At 38.9% G+C, this 21930-nt stretch overlaps 2 protein-coding genes across 6 annotated transcripts; one reads left to right on the top strand and one right to left on the bottom strand.

Annotated features, from left to right (window-relative positions):
- Positions 1–4390: 4390 nt before the first annotated feature.
- nadsyn1 (NAD synthetase 1) lies at positions 4391–12588 on the bottom strand. 3 transcript variants are annotated; one of them, XR_013787209.1, is made up of 22 exons: positions 12402–12588; positions 12223–12283; positions 11508–11624; positions 11294–11347; positions 11116–11205; positions 10938–10989; positions 10636–10724; positions 10304–10421; positions 9832–9963; positions 9671–9742; positions 9472–9596; positions 9130–9178; positions 8800–8902; positions 8541–8709; positions 8292–8427; positions 7406–7512; positions 7204–7335; positions 6919–6988; positions 6271–6399; positions 5968–6144; positions 5271–5881; positions 4404–5096 (listed from the first exon to the last, which is right to left on the bottom strand). XR_013787209.1 is itself a non-coding variant. In XM_079465698.1 (21 exons), the coding sequence occupies exons 1-21, from the start codon at positions 12484–12486 to the stop codon at positions 5846–5848; spliced, it is 2103 nt and encodes a 700-aa protein (XP_079321824.1). In that variant the 5' UTR covers positions 12487–12588; the 3' UTR covers positions 4391–5845. The 3 variants fall into 3 exon arrangements, 1 of the variants encoding a protein (XP_079321824.1); XR_013787210.1 differs by having other exon boundaries at positions 5368–5881; XM_079465698.1 differs by having other exon boundaries at positions 4391–5881.
- A 1553-nt stretch (positions 12589–14141) lies between these two features.
- dhcr7 (7-dehydrocholesterol reductase) lies at positions 14142–20232 on the top strand. Of its 3 annotated transcripts, XM_079470266.1 has the most exons (9): positions 14183–14232; positions 14395–14431; positions 16478–16590; positions 17261–17483; positions 17586–17676; positions 17811–18024; positions 18110–18314; positions 18920–19051; positions 19270–20232. In XM_079470266.1, exons 3-9 carry the CDS (start codon positions 16484–16486, stop codon positions 19732–19734), a joined length of 1437 nt encoding a protein of 478 aa, XP_079326392.1. In that variant the 5' UTR covers positions 14183–14232; positions 14395–14431; positions 16478–16483; the 3' UTR covers positions 19735–20232. The 3 variants fall into 3 exon arrangements, with proteins under 3 accessions (XP_079326391.1, XP_079326393.1, XP_079326392.1); XM_079470265.1 differs by lacking the exon at positions 14395–14431 and having other exon boundaries at positions 14142–14232; XM_079470267.1 differs by lacking the exon at positions 14395–14431 and having other exon boundaries at positions 14178–14232; positions 15078–16590.
- The last annotated feature ends 1698 nt before the right edge of the window (positions 20233–21930 follow it).

Raw genomic sequence — 21930 nt, 5'->3', positions numbered from 1 at the left:
AATGTGATGTAAAATGTTGTTTAGTCTTGTCGCAAATGACTTTTTTATTTTGTAGTAAAATACAACTTAGGAACATACTAACATTTTTAATAAAAGCTTTAATGTGTTGATAAAACTTTTAGGGGGAAAAACAACTGCGCTGTTTATGATTCGGAACCTTTACAAGGAACCGATTCACGTGAATGATTCAAATTTGCATTGGACATTGGTTGGACATTACTTTCGTTTTGTTGCTGTGCTTTACCGGTGTTATAGCTTATAATCACTCTCTTTGTTTATTCAACATTTAATATATATGAATATTTATATGTAGGGGAGAGCGGGGTAAGTTGTCACATGGGTAAGTTGTCACACTGTTCATAACTCCAACACTAGAGGCACTATCTCAAAAATCAAATAGCCACTTTGTGTGACTTCTTCTTCTATAGTAAATTTCCTGTTCACATGTGGTCATCTAATCTGAGGTTAGCACAATTTTCTTTTTTTTCTGCTTAAAAAGTAAAAAATGGGCACTTTAAATTTTATGCAATAAAGCTTTATTAAATAAAATTGTTTAAAAATATTATTTTGCACAAAATAAAGGAGACAATAACGAGTTACGAGAATACTTTTGCTGCTGTGCTATGTTGAGCTAACCTTGAGATTTAGCCAACATTAGCACACATGTCAGTTTGGGGCAAGTTGTCTCAATGACTTTGGGGCAGGTCGTCACATGTGACAACTTGCCCCAGTACAAATAAACACATAAAACATTGTGATATTCTTATTTATTTGTAATTGCAATACAGTTTTGGAAGAAAGGAAGGAAAGGCAGGAATTAAGGAAGGCAGGAAGGAAGATGGTTCGAAATTATCAGCGAAAGACAGAGCATGGCAGTACACCACCTGACATAATGTTAAAGGCAGTCAGGCAGGTAAAGTTGCAGAACAAATCAATCAGAAGTACAGCGAAGGATTTTGACATTAATTACCGTACTCTGACTCGGTATTGTCAAAAGATTACCAGAGAAGAAATTGAAAGTCAGACAGCCATGCCAACAACAATTGTTGGTTATACAACGCCACGGAAGATTTTTTCACCTGATTTGGAAAAGCAGCTTGTTGAGTATATTACTAGGTCAGCTGACATTTATTTTGGTCTGTCACCAAGTGAGGTCAGAAAGCTTGCCTACCAGTTTGCTGTGGCACACCAGCTGAAGTTCGCACCTTTGTGGGCAGAAAAAGAAAAGGCCAGCAAAGAGTGGTTTACAGGCTTCTTAAAGCGGCATACAATGCTGTCACTGAGAAAGCCAGAGGCAACTAGCCTTGCCAGGGCAAGTAGCTTTAACAGAGAGAATGTTAATGCTTTCTTTGACAACTTAGAGAAAGTGTTACGAAAATATGCGTTTGGACCAGGAGACATTTGGAATGTTGATGAAACTGGGGTAACCACTGTACATAAACCAGAGAAAGTGTTGGCCAGACGTGGATTCAAACAAGTAGGGTCTCTGACCTCTGCTGAAAGGGGAACCCTTGTCACACTGGCCTGTGCTGTCTCAGCCACAGGGAATAGTTTACCTCCATACTTTATCTTCCCCCGTGTCAACTTCCGTTATCATTTCCTGATCAATGGGCCACCTGGCAGCAAAGGAGGGGCAAATTCCTCTGGATGGATGAAAGACACGCACTTTGTTGACTTCCTGAAACATTTCAGTGAACATACAAAGTGTTCAAATGAGAAGCCCTGTTTACTCCTTTTGGACAACCACGAGTCTCATCTGTCCATTGATGGACTCAATTATGGCAAAGAAAATGGCATAATCATGCTGTCATTCCCACCCCACTGCTCACATCGGCTCCAACCATTAGACAGGTCTGTCTACGGGCCACTAAAGAGGCACATCAACAGCGCGTGTGATGCCTGGATGAGGAACAACCCCGGGAAGACAATGACAATTTATGACATTCCTGGGATTGTGGCAATTGCCTATCCTCTGGCTGCAACCCCCTTGAACATTCAGGCTGGCTTTAGGGTGGCTGGGGTTCAACCTTACAACCGAGATGTATTTCTGGAAACCGAGTTTGCACCATCCTACGTTACAGATCGCCCCATTCAGAACCCTGCCCTGCCAGTCTCCAGCACAAACTCTGCTCTACCATGCTCCAGCACCAACTCTGCCTTGCCAGGCCCCAGTACCAACTCTGCTCTGCCAGGCTCCAGCACCAACTCTGCCTTGCCAGGCCCCAGTACCAACTCTGCTCTGCCAGGCTCCAGCACCAATTCTGCCTTGCCAGGCCCCAGTACCAACTCTGCTCTGCCAGGCTCCAGCACCAACTCTGCCTTGCCAGGCCCCAGTACCAACTCTGCTCTGCCAGGCTCCAGCACCAACTCTGCCTTACCAGGCCCCAGCACCAACTCTGCCTTGCCAGGCCCCAGTACCAACTCTGCTCTGCCAGGCTCCAGCACCAACTCTGCTCTGCCTAGCATGCCCAGTTATGCTTCTTCTACCATCAGCTCACCCTTACCCAGCAATGCTATTGCTGACAGTGGGCTACCAACTCCAGAGGACATCAGGCCATATCCAAAAGCTGGCCCCCGAAAACCAGCCAGCAGAGGAAGAAAACGACGCAAATCAGCAATTCTCACTGACACGCCAGTGAAGCAGCAAATAGAAATTGAAAAGAATAAGGCTGAATCTAGCAAAAAGCTGTTTCAAAAGAAAGGGAAGCAAGGGGGGCAGTCAAAATCTGGACCTACGAAGAACAAGGCAGCTAAAAGAAGAAAAATCATACAAGAATCATCATCAGATGATGAAGAGTGCTTCTGCCTCGTCTGTGTGGAGCCATTTTCAAACAGTCGTCCAAATGAGACCTGGGTAAAATGTGTGAAATGCAACAAATGGGCCCATGATGCTTGCACCTCAGGCCAGGCAATTTATGTGTGCCAAAATTGTGACTCTGAAGATGAGTCTGATTAGTCAGATACAGGATTTGTTCAGATGTTAAAGATGTTAAGAGAGTTATCTGCTGCATTCCATTCAGTTGTCATGGATAAAGTTCAAAGAAAAGTGGTCTTGCCACTTTATGTGTTTTGATTCAAATGTGTATTGTTTGGATTGAAATAATTGTTTTTCCAAATTCTCTTGGCCTGGTTGTTTATATTTCCAGTTCTGGATAGTTTATATTTCCAGTTCTGGATTGAATTAAAAAAATTAAAATCAATATTCACAATTAAGTAGTTGTTCTTTTTTTCAGATAATCTATGTGACAACTTACCTGCCGATGGGGCAAATTGTCACAAGTGCACATTCTCTATTCAACAGTATACAACTCAGTAATGAGATAAGATATGAAAATGTAATGAATACAAATTATGTGCCCAAGACGTTCTTCTTTCATTTGGTATGACATTTATACAATTATGATGTATGGTGCTCAGTAAATGTTAGACAGTGTGAAAAGTGTGACAACATGCCCCGCTCTCCCCTATTATTTAAAAAATGTGTTTATCAAAACAATTATACAGCAGAAGAACTCACGTGACCTTATGGATTTTGATCCCCCTCTCTTAAAACTATTGATAAAACGAGTCGTGTGTTTCTGAGGTGCGTACCGTTTCACACACACAAGAAGGAAGTCAATTGTTAAACCTCAACATTCTCCACATCCGTCATCATCTGCTTTCTATCCTCACGTTGAATGCCTGAACCTTACCTGACAAACCTTTTTTTAATCAAGATGTATATGCAGCGGCCGACAAAGCTCACAACTTCCTAACTTGAGTAAAAGTAGATGTTCTAGTGATCAAATATTGTAAAAAGTTGTAAAGACGGATTCTTCCTTGAGTAAACGTACAGATGTACTGCACATGCTTTTAAAAGTACTCAGGTATTACAAGTACATTTCCTTTATGTTAGTGGTGCATTGTTTTATTGTCGTATATACCTTATGCCCGTGAAGCAACCTACTCAATACACAGAGAGTAGCTCACAGTAGGCCTATCAGTGGTACTAAGAGCTTTATATGTTTAGCATATATCCATTATGTTTCGTTTAAATAAAATCCATTGTGATCATTTAGCATAATTATCGTTTTTAACCCTCTAGGCTATTTGTATTTATGGGCAGTTTGTTTGTGTATTCCCTTTACCAGCAATTTACGGTTCTTGTATATAGTAAAGTGTAGAAGCCATGTGTTTGTTGGATTTATTACCATTTGTATTACCATAGTTTAAATACAAACATATTTATAGCTACTATAATGAAACTATTGTCAATTTTTAGTTACTGTGGTTTTGCTAAAAAAGGGCTGAATTGGAGTGGTTACTGTATAGAGAAAATTGTATATTTGTGGATACTGTGGTTTTACGCAAATACCATCCATGCAAAAAAAGCCCAATGAATTTGTGAATTACATTTTCATATTAAATTTGTACTGTTTTGTGTTTTATTCCAATAGGATTTACCATCCCACCAATAAAATCCATCACATACAGGTAGACAACAAGTATCCATGCAATACAATTCCCATTATAACCATTAAATCCATTACATTTCATTGGTCGTGCGATCTCATAACATTTTCCATTTTCTCTGTCATGTATCTTGTGGCGTATGTGATGATTATTTACCATTTAGCCGTTGTTTCCGATCATTTTCAATGTCTTCTATGACCTTTGACTGATCGTAGCGCTTGTTCTAAGCAATGCATCACACATAGTTGAACCCACAGATGATTACACCACACTTTTTTTCTGTTTTTGAGCGCTTTCAGCTGTGTAGTAGCGCCAACATTTACATTAGTTTAGCATTATTTGCATAAAAAAAATCTGCCAAATGGTTATTCAAAGCTAGACGAAAAAACCGCGAGCTTAGAAAACTAAAATACTTGGCAACAGTGAAAGGTTCTGGCAGATCGCAAGTAATATAAATTGTGCGCACAGGAAAACCCGCTACATAGAAACCACTTTCTACTTTTGGACCTTTTTACAAATGTAGTGGAGTAAAAAATAGGATGTTTGTCTTTCAAATGTAGTGATGTTAAAGTCACAAGTACTCAAGTAAAGTAAAGATACTCAAAGAATACTAAAAGTGGAATAATGCTTAAAGCCAAACAGATCTCAACACCCATTGACTACCATAGTAGGAAAACAAACAGGGTCAAAAGTGCCCCAGAACCGTTCGCTGTCCTACATTCTTCCAAATGTCTTCTTTTGTGTTCAACAGAACAAAAAAAGATAAATTAATTGTTCTTACTATAAGAGTCAATGGGTGTTGAGATCTGTTTGGTTACAAGCATTCTTCCAAATATCTTCTCAGTGTTCATCAGAACAAAGAAATGTATACTCATATTTTCATTTTTGGGTGAAGTATCACTTTAAGTACGGTACTCAAGTAAATTTATGTGTTACTGTCCACCTCTGAAAATAAGTTGACATGATAAAAAAATAGATATGAAACTATTCATGTTGTAAATTTTAACTGTATAAGTCGCAGTCATTCTGTGTGAACTGTCCCTAGTTAACAGCTTCTCTCAAATTATACGCCTCCGATTTGATCCAAACAATTCTTTCCTTTGCAAATTTTCCAATTACTACAAAGGATATCAGGCACTATCGGTTTATCATAAACATTTATCGTATCTGTCATTCATATAGTGCTGTATATCAAGAATCAAACACATTATTTGCAATCCAATGCTAAAATCGTTTAGGTTGATTTAAAACCAATAACATCGCAGCTATCTACAGGTGATAGAAGGTACAGTTTGGTAAAGGAGTGTAGAGTACTGCTAAATGTTTGCTTCCACATCATTGGGCGGGATGGATCTTTGGACCACTGATCAATGCAGTGTGGATCTGGGAACAGCTACAAAGTGCCACCATCTCTCTCAAGCACAGCCACCTAAACATCAAAAGACAAAGATTTTATAAGCTTGAGTTCTCTGTAGTAAAGAACAGTATCATACATTGACCTATGGAAATGCTGACCTCGTCATCAATGCAGCGGAACTGCCAATCCCACTGTGTGTTATAGAGGAAAGGGCGGAGGTCGAAGCGATTGTCATCTGGGCTGTAATTTTCCGCATGATAAGAAGGTGTTACAGTGGTCATCTTGTGTCTGTTGATTGAGTACATCCTAAAAAAGTGTTTCACTTTAGCAGCCACCTACAACACCCAAAAAGAGATTTTTCAGCTCTAAAAAAAGAATGCTTTTTAATGTACTTTTAAAAGGACTGTAACATTTGGCAACCATGTTTTTGTAATGCCATTAAGTCAGAGAGCGAGTTTGACCTGCAAGGGTGAAAATGCCCCTTTCCATGAGTGGATGAGCTTGCAAAACATGCTGTATGGGCCACACTTGGAGATCTTCCTGAGTTTGCCAATCACAGAGAGCTCCGAGTAGGTCATTCCCATGTCGGCCTGTTGAATGGGGGTCACAGAGGCGTGTGCATAAGGTCAGGGAACTGTACTTGTATTTGTTTGCATAAATGTGGGTGTGTGCAAGGAAAGATGTTGTAAGGAAAGAAAACTATTGTGACAGTTGATGGAATGGAATTTGTATTATTGAGAAAATTTAATATATTTACGGTTTACTTTTATGAGACTATTTTTTTAAAAGCACTAGAATACGCTCAAGGACAATTGTTTAGTTTTGAAGCTACCTTAACATAACTTGTTAAGTGTTTTGGAGTAAACATGTATCAGTTTTGCACACTGTTTACAGAAGCTGTAATTCTGGCGCTGACAGATTTGCTTGTTAAATAGTGCATAAGACATATTGAGATCAGGGCTCCAACAAAAAGACTAGATCTGCTCTTTCAAAGCATTATAGGAACAATTTGCATGTACCCTTCCTGGTGAAGTCTATGCTATTTTTGAGCTTGTTCAATTAGTCATTTTATTAGTAAATGAGACTGGACTTGATAACTCAGGTTTTACCTCATCCGTCTGGACCACCTTCCCATCAGTCAGTGGTTCGAGCTCTGCAGTGGGCGGGGCTTCCAGGATGCTGCACAGAAGGTGACAAACCATGTTCCAGACCCACAAGATAACATTAAAGGGATAGTTCACCCCAAAAACTCAAATTCTTTCATAGTTTATTTAGTGGATTTTTTTACTGTAAATTTCACCATTCGTATCAGATGCTAATGTTTGGGTGAATTATTCCTTATAGGATGCTTTCAAGTGTCATCGATTCTGTAACAACTGATCACCGTTACACACCTTAAGAGGGCTGTGAGCTGGAAGCGTTTTACACAGTATTGTAGGAAGCCCTTCAAGTCAATTTTACTAACACCCCCGATGGGGTTAATATCTGCACTGGAACAGTCGTACTTTGTGAAGTATCCAGTTAAACTGATAAAACAAACAACTGTTAGACAGTGGCAAACCGAAGAGTGACAACTGAAAGGAAATTCCTGGCAACCTCTCATCTACATTCGCGGAACCAAGAACTAATAAACCACCAGGTTTCCCCTGAGACCACAGGCAGAGCTGAGCAAAGAGATAGGCCAAAACCATCCTGATACGAGCCTGTAGTGATGGAAAACAACATATATCAGTCTATGCGTCCAAAGGATGTGCAGAAAATATGTGGGTTTGCAAATCAATATAATATTTTAGACAAGAACCACGGTCAAATATGGTATTTGAAACTACCTTGATGTGCCATGTAATTTACTGTCTACCTTATGTATCATCAAAAGACGAACTAGGAATATACTTTTGCAAATGCAACCAAGCGGTCTGATCAAATATTTGAAGACGTGTTACATCCGTTAGAATAGCTTAATTCAAACAGGCCGATCGAAAGCACACGTGTCCTGGAAATGGTAACAAAATGTTACAGCGTTAACCTTGCTCAGCAAATGCAAAGTGTTGTTTGAAGCTGGGGGTGTCCAACTGCCAGCTTGCTGTGAAAATTGTGGTGGTTGTGTTACAATGCCAGCAAACAGCTATCGTAAAAGTAAGCAAACATTGTGTACTATGTGCTTTCACAAGTTTGCATACTGTATTTGTGATGACACAGGTCATATGAAACTATTAATTAATGATAAAAATGGAATTTGACAATTCGGGAACTATTAACACTCTGCTTCTTTGTATATTCATGAAGTGCTACAGGACAAGACCAAATTATTAGCAGCCTATAATATTAAGACGGAGACTTTTAAGGGGTCAACCCAACTATTATAAGCTGAACAAAACAAAAATGTAGTTTAAATTTACATTTATGAGCTAGGAAATTCTGCTTTCAAGTGTGTAAATATTTTTATTACTTAATAAATAATGATGATGAGGGTTCGTTTGACCTGAACATTCTGCAGTGCCAAGTTCTCTCTTAGACTTCCCCCGTTAGCACGAAACTGAGGCCACTTCCCTGTCACCAAGGAGAAGATTCCCAGTATGCCTTTCACTGCCATGTCAATATTGATATTTAGGTGATTGCTATGAGAAGTACAAGTACAGAAGGATGAGTACAAGCTCACCATAATCATTGCACAGTAACAGACTTTTTCTTCTACCATATATTTTCTCAAAAATAAAATGCATCCGCTTGCCTGCCGATCTGAGACGCGAGCTCGTTGGCTCTGTTGCGTGTGTCCTGCGAGGAGTTTTCACTAGCCATGTAGCATGTGGTGAAAAGACGTCCACACAGCTCACGTGGGTCATCGGGCCGGTAGGAAGCATCGTTCACCACACGCTGCACGTCTTCCAACACTTGAGAATCTAACAGGGATGGGAAGCTTTCTTAGAGATAATACTTTAATAAGGCCTTAGAATTAAGTGCTTCTTATGTTTGTTGTGTATATGTCTTACTGCCTTGGCCGACAGCTTGGCAGATCTGCACACACATGGAGAACACAATACAGGCACTTGATGAACTGTCTACACCACCACTGAGAGGAAGAAGGAAGCCGGCCTGAAAAAATACATCTATGACATTGGGACTCTGCCACCATACTTTATTCTCATATAGCTGTTTGAAAAAGTAATGACATTATTTTGTGAAGTATTTATATACCACAGTGTATGTATTTATTACATTTCATTATGGATTACATTTCCAGACATCTTCTTTCAGAAAATAACTACAAAGCACAAACTTACAGAGTATAAACATCTACTGAGGAACCTGAAAACACACACCTGTCCACTTCTCCTGAGGTAGTCCCATAACCAACAGGCAGGACCGGTACTAAAATAACATCCAAAAACAAGATAACAAAGTTAGCACTAACACATTTCACAAATGCTTTTGAAAAAAAAATGTGTCCTGCTCATGCCTGAGAGTTTATTTTTTATTTTAAATAAAGTTAAAATGCAGCATGCTCACCCTGATATAAATTTAAAGGGGTCTTATTTTAAGTGAGCGATCAGGCAAATACATGATGTTATATAACAGCTCACTAGAGGGTGCACAATACATTAGTATGTCTTCCCTAGAATGTAGGCATACTGTTAGTATACTAATTTAAGTGACCTTGTTACCTGATCTCTTCTTCCGGGGTTTGGAAAGTCCACTTCACAGGCTGAAGTGTGGGCAGATACATATCACCACAGCTGGACAGTGAGAAGTCGGTTTTGATCCTCTGGTAGGGTTTGTGTTCATACTCCTTTACAGGAAAAATAAAAGTATAATCAAGACATGATATGCAAATTTAAAATACTTGATGTATTCCAGCCTTGCCATATGAGGGTGACATCTCTCTCCACGATAACTGCGCACATCTTCCAGATCAAGAGTGGCTGTGACAACCTCCTGCAGGTCAAGAGAAAGAGCCAATCACCATATTATACACAGATATTCTAACAGCATACAGCATAAGTGTAAATTGGATTTGACCATACCACATCCTCAAGTGAGAACTGTGCTCCCCGGGCAACAATATCTCCGTTAATAGCAATCATAGAACATCCATCATAGTACAAGCGGTCTCCATCACAGCCCTTCTGGTTGGCAAATAAATAGATCCCACCACTCTGAAACATAAACTCAGTTTCACCTACTGAAATTTGGAATTAAAGCTGCAAGTATATACAGTATGAAGAGTTTGGTTCCAAAATGAGATTTAAATCATGTTTTTTTATGTGTTTTATTGTGTTAGTAAGCTGTATTTTTTGGTTATTATGGCTTGAATCAAAACAAACCAACTGCAGTTTCATTAATTTTCATTGAAATACACAATAAAAAAATAAGATTTTTGAAAAAAGCTTCTAAGACATCTATCTGATTTACATGAGCTTTGACAGGACCTATCAAACATGTCACATCCAAATGTAAACAACACACAACACAAACATGCTTGCTGAATGGATTTACCTTAATGGTGGCAGATTTCACCAAATTTACCCTGTGGTCAGCCTTGCGTAGCTCATGGTAGCTTGCAGAAGAATTGGTAAAGATCTCGACACCATCCAAACCCATGTCGACATGTGGACTAAAGAAAAAAGAAAAAGAAAGTTCAATTGTCTTAAGAAATATATTTGGAAACTTCCTCTATACCCCAGTTTCTATTATAGTACTCCAACATCTAAATTCTTGCCAAAGATGTTTGGTGGTTAACTGTGTATTATTTAAAACAAGGATGCTATTACTTTTGCCTGTGTTTTATGGCATTATAAAGATACGTGACTGTATTTGTAGAGCAATACCTTCTGGGGTACCACAGTTCAGCACAAATCTCACTCCCTATGCATGTGTCCTTGGTGGATAGCACCCCATCTCCAAATGGTACTGTGGACTGCAAGTGAGGTGATCAGTTAAACTGAGATTAATTATTCAAAACGTCTTATTTTATCTAATGAACAAATAAAGGTATTATACATTTAAAGCTTGCAATGTTTAATATATAACATTACAATTAGGAGGACTGTCAGTATTGTGAAATGGTTTTGTAGATTATTTTGATATGAAATAATTTGTGCAACAAGTAGTAAAGCTCGTAATACTTCACCTGTCCTGTCACATCCTGAATCATTCTTGGTAAAAAATACTCCTCCACATGCCTGAAAAGACATGTTCAATGAAATCAAAGTTCCATCAAGGTAACATCTGATCGATTTACATTCATTCTGTACTGATTTCTATTCAATATAATTCAGAGACTTAAACTTTTTACAAGCACTACTTACCTGGGTTGACTCCAAGGTGAAAACCATCGAAATTCTCTGTTGTTGCCATAATTCGCCAAGAGCATTTTAGGACGAATCAATAGTATCTTTCTGTGATAAAATGAAATTAAATGTTATTCCTTTGATGATCATTAAGCGGTAATGTTTACTTCACTGTATACATGTAACAAAATCTTACTTGTTCAGGAAAATGACTCTGCAGTTATATCGAACATTGTGGTGCATTATAGGCCTGAAGAAAAAACACATTAAAATGATTTTTTATTTATTTAATAATAACTAATATTACAAAACAGATGTTCTACTGGTTAAAAATACCTTCCTGATATTTAAAAAAAAACGATGTACTGTTTGTAAACTCAATGAAAAAACATTGTAGAACCCCAACCTACATTCCCACATCGCAGATAATGTCTTGTGTCAAAGGAGATTCCAAGAGGGACTTCAGGATTTGGAAGCAGTGGAGCAAGGTGTCAGACTCGTAGAAATGGTCGGCACATCCATAGCCACTAAAGCAAACATTAAAGGGACTCATCACCCAAAATTCTTTAATCATTTACTCACTTTCGAGTTGTTCCCAATCTGTATAAAATGTCTTTGTTATGATGAACACAAGGAAAGATATTTGGAAGTAAGCTTCTAACCCAACAGATCTTGCCCCCCATTGACTCCCATAGTAGGAAAAATGTCTCTGTTGAACACAAAAGAAGACATTTTGAAAAATGTAGGACAGCAAACAGTTCTGGGGCACTTTTGACGACCCGGGTATTTGTTCCTAGTATGGTAGTCAATGAGGGCAAAACCTGTCTGGTTATAAGCACTCTTTCAAATATATTTTTCTGTGTTCAGAAATGTATACAGATTTGCTTTACTGGAATTCCTTACTACATTAAAATATTATGTAAATCCTGTGAAACTGTATGTTATGGTGGAAATAATACAAAATAAATAAATAATTTAAACTGCAATTTATTTGAGCACGGAACTGATTTACACCAATTACTAACCAAAGCATTATATATCACAATTATACATTAACCTAAAAATGCTTAGCACAGTTTTCTTCCTTAATATTCATAGTTTGTAGTTTAAAGAATACAGTTTTACCAGATCTCCAGCTCTGGCCCCAGTCTGTACTTTGCTCCCTCCTTCTTGGCTATTTCTATACCTGTTTGGTGAAATAATGTCGATGTACACATGGGGGCGAGGTCACTTTAAGATCATAGGCACTCAGCAGACACTACAAACTACTGTGGTAACGTGAAAGACAAACTATCAAAACTTACTTTTAAGGATTCTGGACAGGTTGCCATTAAAATCCAACGCCCACTGATTCAAAGAGCAAGTCGCTAATGTAACCTTGCGACCCATGTCACACGGCGAGGAATAAAAAACCTGTATGAAAACAAAGTTTGCACTTGACACTCAGCGAGCAAAACCTTTATTTTGTTGTTGTTCTTCTTCTTCTGTTTTGATGGGGGACGGGATCCAACAACAATGTGACTTACCGCCACCTGGCGGTTACGATTTATTGACCAGAATCGACTACCTCCCAATTAATACGTACAAAATATAAAACAAAAACACAAAAAAGGGTAAAGTTAAATTATATAAATCTACTAATATAAGATTTCCATAATCTCATCTGATTGACATGCTTCCTTTCCTCTGCATTTTCATGTGTATTGGAATCCACATGAATTTTATTGTCACTTTTAGTATCTTCAGTCAAAATAAAATGTAATATATTTCATACGAAGAATTTGCTTCCAAAGTTTGACAACACTTTTCAAAAATCATGTCTTTTTACTGTGCATTCCTATTAATATCAATCAACAGAAGAGCGTACAAAATATGATTTTTACATATTCTTCAAAATTGAGTTATCTTATTTTGGAACCAAACTCTTCATATATACAATCTTTTCAGATTTATATAACATCAACTTGATTGAAATCAACGCTGAGCTGGAATCTGAGCATATGACTGCTTTCTTCATTCTACGTTCCTCTATCCAGTACAAAGCAGCGATAATAGCCATCAACTATAATGTATATCTACTGTTGTTCTTCTCTTCATAGAAACTCCTAACTCTGATATAAAAAACACCAAAACCTGCCTTCCCTGTATCTAAACTCTTGGATCCATCTATGTAAATTGCAGTACATTCCTTATATATTGTCTTAATCCTGTTTTATACTATTCCTGACATATTGGCTAAATTCTTATAATCCCTGCTATTGACAAGTAAATCCAAATCAACGCCTTTATTTTGGTCTTCTTCTTTAAGGTTTTGTGGGCGGTTGATAAACAGCAAAATGGTGTATTACCGCGACTAACTGGTATGGAGTCTGGATCAAAATTAATTCTTTTTTTATATCCTTTTCCACAAAATTGTTATTCTAATATATTTAAATATAAATCTATAACATTCGTTTCCAGAATTGTCTGGTAAAATATCTCCTAATATAAATTGCATTTTATTTTTTTCTAGATTTTGCCTTAGAATCCATCTTTCAGACTTATATTTCTGACAGTGTGCTGTTTAGTCTTGTAATGTCCGAATCTCATCCTTGATGTTATTATCTCATCTCTTCTATGTTTTTCCTTTATTTTGTTTAATGTATTTCCGGGTTTTAAAGCGTCATACTTACTTAAAAATAAAAGTCATGGTGTCGCTTGAGAAAAACTCTGAAAACTTCTGCGCACCAATTCAAAGCACAGTGTGCAGCAGTGGATCAGTCATATATGCAGATATGTTTTTCTTCTACATTTCTTTGCAAAAAAAATGCATTTAGCAAATAATTCATACTTAAAAATATCAAGTATAGCAGAATCCAATAGTAGTACTGCGTAAATATGGTGCACATGGATGCTCTTGACAATACAACAGGGCTCGTTCCTGGATGGCTCATGCCTATGGCTGAGCTCATCAGGCGCTTATGGGTTCAGGTCTCGAGTGTCCAATCACAGACACGAGTCTGTTTTTCGCTTTTCTTTAATTGGTCATTGAACCGATTGTGGGTGGGATTAGTGTGGCTAGAGACACCACTTTTCACGTTACATCACTGAACATCTGGGCAACGTTAGTAGTGGCGCAGCATCAGCCATATAACTGTAAGTATTGTGATATTTTCTGTAACATACAGTTGCTTTTGTCAATTAACGTATATAATGTAATATTCTTTTCGTTCGAGTGATAAGAAGTGTGCATTGCATGTGCAGCCCAGTAAATTACTGGATCCGTTTTTATTCTATTCACTTCCTTTTCTTCTCCAGTCACGGATGCACGTTTATCTGCGTTTAATTGTTCGAGGTAATGGATCTTACGTTACTGTAAGCTGCATGGTCACGTCGTCCCCTATTATTATTCTGCCATATTAGACTTTGTGCAACACGAACTGCTTTCAACAATGACATCGACAATGGCTGTAATCATTCGCAGGAGATCGGAGTCGTATTTCACTATTAAAACCGGCTTAAAAGCGAGTCTGTTTAGCCAAAAATATGAATCACGTCACTTAAGTTACTTTCCGCTCTTGTCAGCGCAACATTTTTCCTATGAAAATAATATATTTTTTAAATGAATTATTTTTATGGTTCAAACATAAGAGTACTGTTACTATAAGAATACTATAAGAAACAATTATTTTATTATTATTAAATAATCGTCTCATCGCGATTGTTTGACCTCATCGCGATGATTTAGATAATCGCAATTATTGCACATCTCTATAGAAGACACAAGGGGGAGCTGTAGTGCCTGCATATTGCATATTTTAGTGTATTTTAACTAAAGTATGATAATACTGGTAAAATGTAACAAACAACCATCACTTACATTTTTTAAAGCATATGCCATAAAAATAACATTTAATATGATTTAAAATAATCTCAGTGTGGAAACATTTGAGAATAACAATTTCATTAACAGAAGAAACATTTTATTGTAATCTTGCAAGTGAGAAAAAAGCAGATTGGGGTTGTGGACACCGCATGCTAGCCTTCCTGGCAGGAGTGGAAGGAGGGAGTCGTGGGAGTCCCCTTCCAACTCCAGCACGGAGCTAGTCGGGCCCCCCCATGCTTCTCTGCAGCCGGCTACATGTCCCTGTGGACGGACGAAGAAGAAGCCGTGGAGGGGGGCACTGTCCAGTCCTGCCCAGCAGCCGGCATTCCAGCCAGTAACCAGTGCTGTATAGCCGGCGTTTCAGCTGGTACCAGTCCTGTCCTGCCGGTACCCCGTCGTGTCCTGCCGACGATCCAGTCGGTGTCCCAGTCCGCTGCCCAGCCACCAGAGAGCGTGGCCTAGCCGTCGGAGAGCGCTGCCCAGCCACCGACATCCTGCCCTGTGCCGCCGACACTGTTCCTCCTCAGCCGGCCTCCCAGCCGGCGACTCAGCTGGGCACTCTGCCCTGCCTCCAGTCTGGCACCATATCCAGTTCAGGCCAAGCCTGCCCCTGCCAAGTCCCCAGGGACTCCGTGCCCCTGAGCGCCCCTCCAGACTAGGACTACCAGGGACTTTGTTGTTCATGGCAGGATCATGACGGAACCTCGTGTTTTGTGTGAAGAGAAACATTTAATTGTCGATCACGACACAATATGCGTTCTCTCCCGTCTCGTCTTTGGCCCCGCCCCTCTCGTTCTCACGTTAGCTTTCCTTCATGGTTTAATTCCCGACACCTGTCCCATGTTAGTTATCCCCTGTTAGTGTCCCATATAATGCCCTTGTGTCTGCTGTCCTGTGCTGATTCAGTTTGTGATTTGTACTGCTTGTTAGTGCTACCAGCTTAATACTAGATGCTTGTATTGTTCCTGCCTACCTTGTAGCCATCTTCTCCTGATGTTTTCTGTTACCCTGCCTGTTGGATAATGGATTATGGCCTGTGTTTAGTTTGTTGACTTTGTTTTGCCTCATGTGGCAAGTGGGTTTGTTATTTAAATCAATGTTTTGTTGTCTACCTGGCTGCCTGCAATTGGGTTCTTCCCTCCCCATTTTGTGACATTTTTATTGACAGACTGATACCACTGATTACCATTTGTATTACCATACAAATAACTAAATAATAAAAACTATAATATAATAAAAAAACATTTATAAAAGGATCATTACATTCAAAATCATGAACCTTGCTCTTTAAATTGCCACACAACTGATGCAAATGTCATATATAGCATATGTATTTGACTTATTATCTTCATTTGTTATCTTTATTATGTAGGGCTAGTGTACTTTGTTCTCCCCTTTACACCAAATTAGGGGGCAGGCTCACGTATATTGGTTTGCAGGTTTACATCTCAGACGCTGTTCTTATATTTTCTTTCCACAATCTTACTTTTTCTTTCTTTAATCTCACCCCATCAGACATCCATGATGACAGGCAGCTCTGTAAGAAAGCGCCATAGGGCCAGTGCCAATGGAACAGGGGCTGGTGCAGCAAACCATGCACAAGAGCCAGCACAGTGGGGAAGAGCATGGTAAGGCCCTGCTGTATTATACAATTATACGTACAATGTTTTTATATGGTTAGTACATATGATATTGTACAGTATTGCCAGTAGTGTTGTTAGTATGCTATATTGTTAGTACAGTGGTATATTGTATACAGTATGTAAGCAGAAGTTTCAGTCTGGACATTGATCGTGTCATGTTCAATATACAAACCTTTTATAATGTTTTCATCATTTAAAATGAACACATTTTTATACAACTTTCCTAAACGTGAATTAAAGCCGTTGTTTCTGTATTCAATAACTATGGCTTGGCTTATGTGAGTAAAGTTTGACCTCAGTACAGGTAAAACTACCCAGATTATGTATTTGAAGGATGCTGATTGCTTATCTCAAAACTGTGCATACTTTATGTTCAACAATATTTTACTCATGCAGAAAACAGTCACTAGTTTAACCAAACTATATATATGGACATACTGTATATCGAAGGATTAAAAAGCAATTACCAGTGCAGTACAGTTGCAATGTTTGGGACAATAAATATGTTAAATATTTAGTCATATAAAATAGTGATGCAATATGCATAAAGTATGTATAAATGGACGGATGTAGGTTCATAACAGTGGTTTGAAGTTTACTCTCATAGTAATGTCATCACATGTTCTATTGTCGCTTATGTTCATCTTCTCTGTAGGGAGGTGGATTGGTTCTCTCTGACATGCGTGGTCCTGCTGCTATGTCTCGCCCCCTTTATCGTGTTTTTCTTCGTCATGGCATGTGATCAGTACCAGTGCTCCGTCACCCATCCATTACTGGACCTCTTCAACGGTGATGCCACCCTGCTCACCATCTGGAATCGAGCCCCTTCCTTCTCATGGACTGCTGCCAAGATCTACGCCACATGGGTCATTTTTCAGGTGGAGAGAACTAGATTATTACTGATGACGGATAACTTTGAAAACTAAAAGGATTTGTATTGTTTCAGCATTAATCGTACATCTAAGTTGTCTCTGCACTAGGTGGTGGTGTACATGTGCATTCCAGATTTTTTGCACAAGATCTTGCCAGGCTACGTGGGAGGAGTTCAGGATGGTGCCCGAACACCAGCAGGTAGAGGGATCAATAGATTTAGATAAGTTAACAGTGCTTGCTAGTATAGAAAAATCCCATGGGCTTACTTTAGGCACCAACTACACCATGCATCATTGTTTCAGTCTTACGGTGTGATTTTTTTTTTCTCTTAGGCCTAATAAATAAATATGAGATCAACGGTCTACAGTGCTGGATAATAACTCATGTTTTGTGGGTGGCCAATGCACAATACTTCCACTGGTTTTCTCCAACTATCATCGTAGACAACTGGATCCCTTTGTTGTGGTGCACAAACATCCTTGGCTATTTGGTGTCCACTTTTGTTTTTTTCAAAGCTTATCTGTTTCCTACCAATCCGGAGGACTGGTGAGAAATATATGTGAATAATCATAAATCGACTGTCGATTTTCTGAGTTTTATTAACTTTTCTGTTTTTTATTTGCTTTTGCAGTAAATTCACAGGCAACATATTTTATAATTACATGATGGGAATTGAGTTCAACCCACGTATAGGAAAATGGTTCGACTTTAAGCTTTTCTTTAATGGACGGCCGGGTATTGTAGCATGGACTCTTATCAACCTGTCATATGCTGCCAAACAGCAGGAGCTGTATGGTTACGTGACAAACTCCATGATCCTGGTCAACCTTTTGCAAGTGAGTCACCTAACCACTAGGTGGCACTACAAACCAGCTGCTAAATTAATCTCCAACCGAAGTGGTCTTGACAAAATTCCCTCATTTATTCACCCTCATGTAGCTCACCTATGTGTGACTCTTTCTTCTGTGGAATATGAGAGAATATAGTTTGAGGAATGTCTCCGTGGTTTGTGTGCAAATTATAGAAGTCAATAGATGTGGTCCAGTTTTGTTTGGTTACCAACATTCTTCAAAACATTTTCTTTTGTGTTCTGCAGATGGAAGAAAGTCATACAGGTTTGGACCAACATGAGGGTGAACAAATCATGACAGAATTTTCATGTATGGTTAAACTATAGAGTAGTTGGATACTTAACAAATTACATATGAAAGATCTGCTCATTATTTTTGCTACTTCTTTAAAAGCCATCTTTAATTCTATTCTTCATTGTGATATCTACATTATATTAACTTATTTATCTAAAACTGTACCATCTGAGTATATACAATCCCTCTGAATCACACCTGTGATCTTGGCCCTATAATGACTTCCTCCATTGTTTACAGGAAAGCTATTTCTGCCATCCCTACTGAGTATAATACATCTCTTTAATTGCTTTAAGGCCATCTATGTGTTGGACTTCTTCTGGAATGAAGCCTGGTACCTGAAAACTATTGACATCTGCCATGATCACTTTGGCTGGTACCTGGGCTGGGGAGACTGTGTCTGGCTTCCTTTCCTTTATACACTGCAGGTGCGTCTCATCAGAGGCCAGCAAGGTTTTCTGCACCATGTCAAAAATTATTTATTTGAGCTGTCAGCTTACAGTTATGTGACAGGGAAAAAGTATAGAAATATTTGCAATAAATAGTCAACGTAACTTTCTATTGGTTTATCCTCTTATCACTGCAAAAAACTAAATCCACCAGGTGTCTTTTTGATCTTACTATACCATTTTCTTCTTCTCTATAGGGACTTTACCTGGTCTACAACCCCGTCCAGCTATCCACACCCCACGCTGCAGGTGTCCTCATCCTGGGTCTGCTGGGATACTACATCTTTCGTGCCACGAACCATCAGAAAGACCTTTTCCGTCACACAGAGGGCAACTGCAAAATCTGGGGTAAAAAGCCCACTTTCATCGAGTGTTCCTACCGATCGGCCGACGGTGGCATTCACAAAAGCAAGCTGATGACATCAGCCTTCTGGGGAATGGCCCGCCACATGAACTACACGGGCGACCTGATGGGCTCGCTGGCGTACTGCATGGCCTGTGGCGGCGAGCACGTGTTGCCGTATTTTTACATCCTCTACATGACCATCCTGCTGGTACATCGCTGCATACGTGATGAGCACCGCTGCAGTAGCAAATACAGCAAGGACTGGGAACGCTACACCACCGCCGTGCCCTACCGTCTGTTGCCCGGCATCTTCTAGAGTGAACGTATTCTCACATATCCCAGAATACAAATATTTTTTGTTAACCACCATAGCCTCATACACCAAAGCCACTTGTTTTCTGTGGTTGCCTGTATTGGTTCATTTCTAAACTTTCAGGTAGTTGTGTGTACTTGAATGGAATGATGTATGAACGAATGATAGTTTTACAAAGATAAGTTTGCTTGTTGATGTGTGAGCGCGGTGTGCATGTGAAAATATTTTACAGGATTTTCAAGGTGACGCACTTCTATATGGAATGGATTTCAAAACAGCTGCTAAATATACTGTGATCAAGTCAAGTCTTAATGTTCCTACCTTTATACACATTTCACCATTCCTGTTGGTGGTTTCTCTAATAGGGAGGAAACAACACTGTAGTTTATTAACGGTACCGCTTAAATCAGACAAAAATACTACAGAAATTCTGGTTTGAATATTATAACTTCTATGTTTGTTTTACCAGCAAAACAATTCAAATAGAACATTTTAACAAACAATTTTACACGTTGTCTTTATTTATTTTACTGGTTAACTTACTTTCTCTCACTGTAGGTGCTAAACTAATTCATCTACAAATGAAATGTTTAAAAACTTCAATTGGAGTATGTTTTTATACCCAGGATGAGGTTACATGTTCGACAGCAGGTGGCATGAGAGATTCGTTTTTGACAACACCACACACAATATTACGTTTTTTTTATTTACCTGAAACCTGATGTAGACAATATCACTGAAATCTTTTAGAAGCAAAAGACTCATTTTGATCAATGGAGAATTAAATGATTAGCTAATCTCAACTGATAGTGACAAAACGTTGGCAAAGTCATGTGTTTGAATTTACTTTCCATGAAACTTCCAAACAGATAAACCAACACGGATACTTAATGCATTGTAAGCACCTTTACATAAAGAAATTCTGCACTATGGTAAATATATGCTAGATTGCAGTCAATCCTTATATCCCAAACACATAACACAATCTACACTGTTTGATGTACATGTAAAAGTACCTTGCATCAGCCCAAGATTACAGCCCAGACGCACAGTTACTTTTTGTCCAGCAAAATGATAAACTGGATATTAATGTTCTCGTGTTCGTCTCTCGGGTAACAAAAAACTGCATCGGTAGCAAAAAATTTAATATGTGAAATGAAAGGTCAACAGTTCACTGCTTCATTTAGGCGTATAAAATAGTGCCTGACCTCCCAGAAGCCATGATAAGATTCCTCACGCTGTCTATAATGGACACAAGCGAGTTATAGTAACTGGATATGTATTGATTCCCACATTTTTGTCTATTCGAAGCAAGTGCAGATAAACAACAAGCCATCACAATACATCACATTACGCTAAATGTCTGTCCAGTAGTTTATGGACGGATGTTAAAGGAGAAATAATAAAAACTAAAGAGGTTCCTCATTTAACTTTCTGTGATCATCCACACTGTTAAGATCCAACTGTTAGACCAATATCGGTGCATAAACCTTAAACACTGAAGGAGACCAAAGGTCACTGATGTTATTTTACTACTTTATTTCCTTGTTCTTTGTAAAGGTTATGTGTCAGAAAGCAAATAAAGAACGAAAGCAGAAGAGTGTTGTGTGGTGCGTGAGACTTTCTACATCCTTATCAGTGCTCTGGCTCAGTTTCAGAGAAAAGAAAAACAATAGTGAACAGATCAATTAAACTCGCTCCCATGCAGATTCTCTGAATGTTTTCCCACACAGATATGAGCTGGTGCAGAAGAAGGTGAACTGTGATGAAATGTGTGACCGTGAAGTGTCGCCATATACAAACACCAAAAATCCCCTCGCCTCCCTCTTAACAACGTATTCACTTGTGACAATGCCTTACTCATAGTCTGAGGAGCGGCGTGTGTGGACGCTCCCACTTCTCCATCATTCTTTGTCCTTCTTCTCCTCCGCTTTTGTCTGGTGTCATCTCTTTGTCCATCTCTTTCCTGGATGTAGGAGGTGTTGAGGGATCAGAAAGATGCAGACTAAACAAACCTGACACCGGGACCCTAAAGGTCACAACACTGCTCTTTTCCGACTCCACCCTGTGTTAAACGATACCACACACTGCATTGGAAACTGCAGCATCCAGACAGCAATAGACAGACAATGTGACATCTCATTTGTTTCTCAAGGACAGCAATGCGATTAAATTAAGAGCACATGAAGATGTTTGCTT

Source organism: Barbatula barbatula, assembly GCF_947034865.1.
Source record: "Barbatula barbatula genome assembly, chromosome: 1".
Classification (NCBI taxonomy): Eukaryota; Metazoa; Chordata; class Actinopteri; order Cypriniformes; family Nemacheilidae; genus Barbatula; species Barbatula barbatula.
The sequence above is the reverse complement of the archived record's forward strand: the minus strand, read 5'-3'. Positions and strand labels throughout refer to the sequence as shown.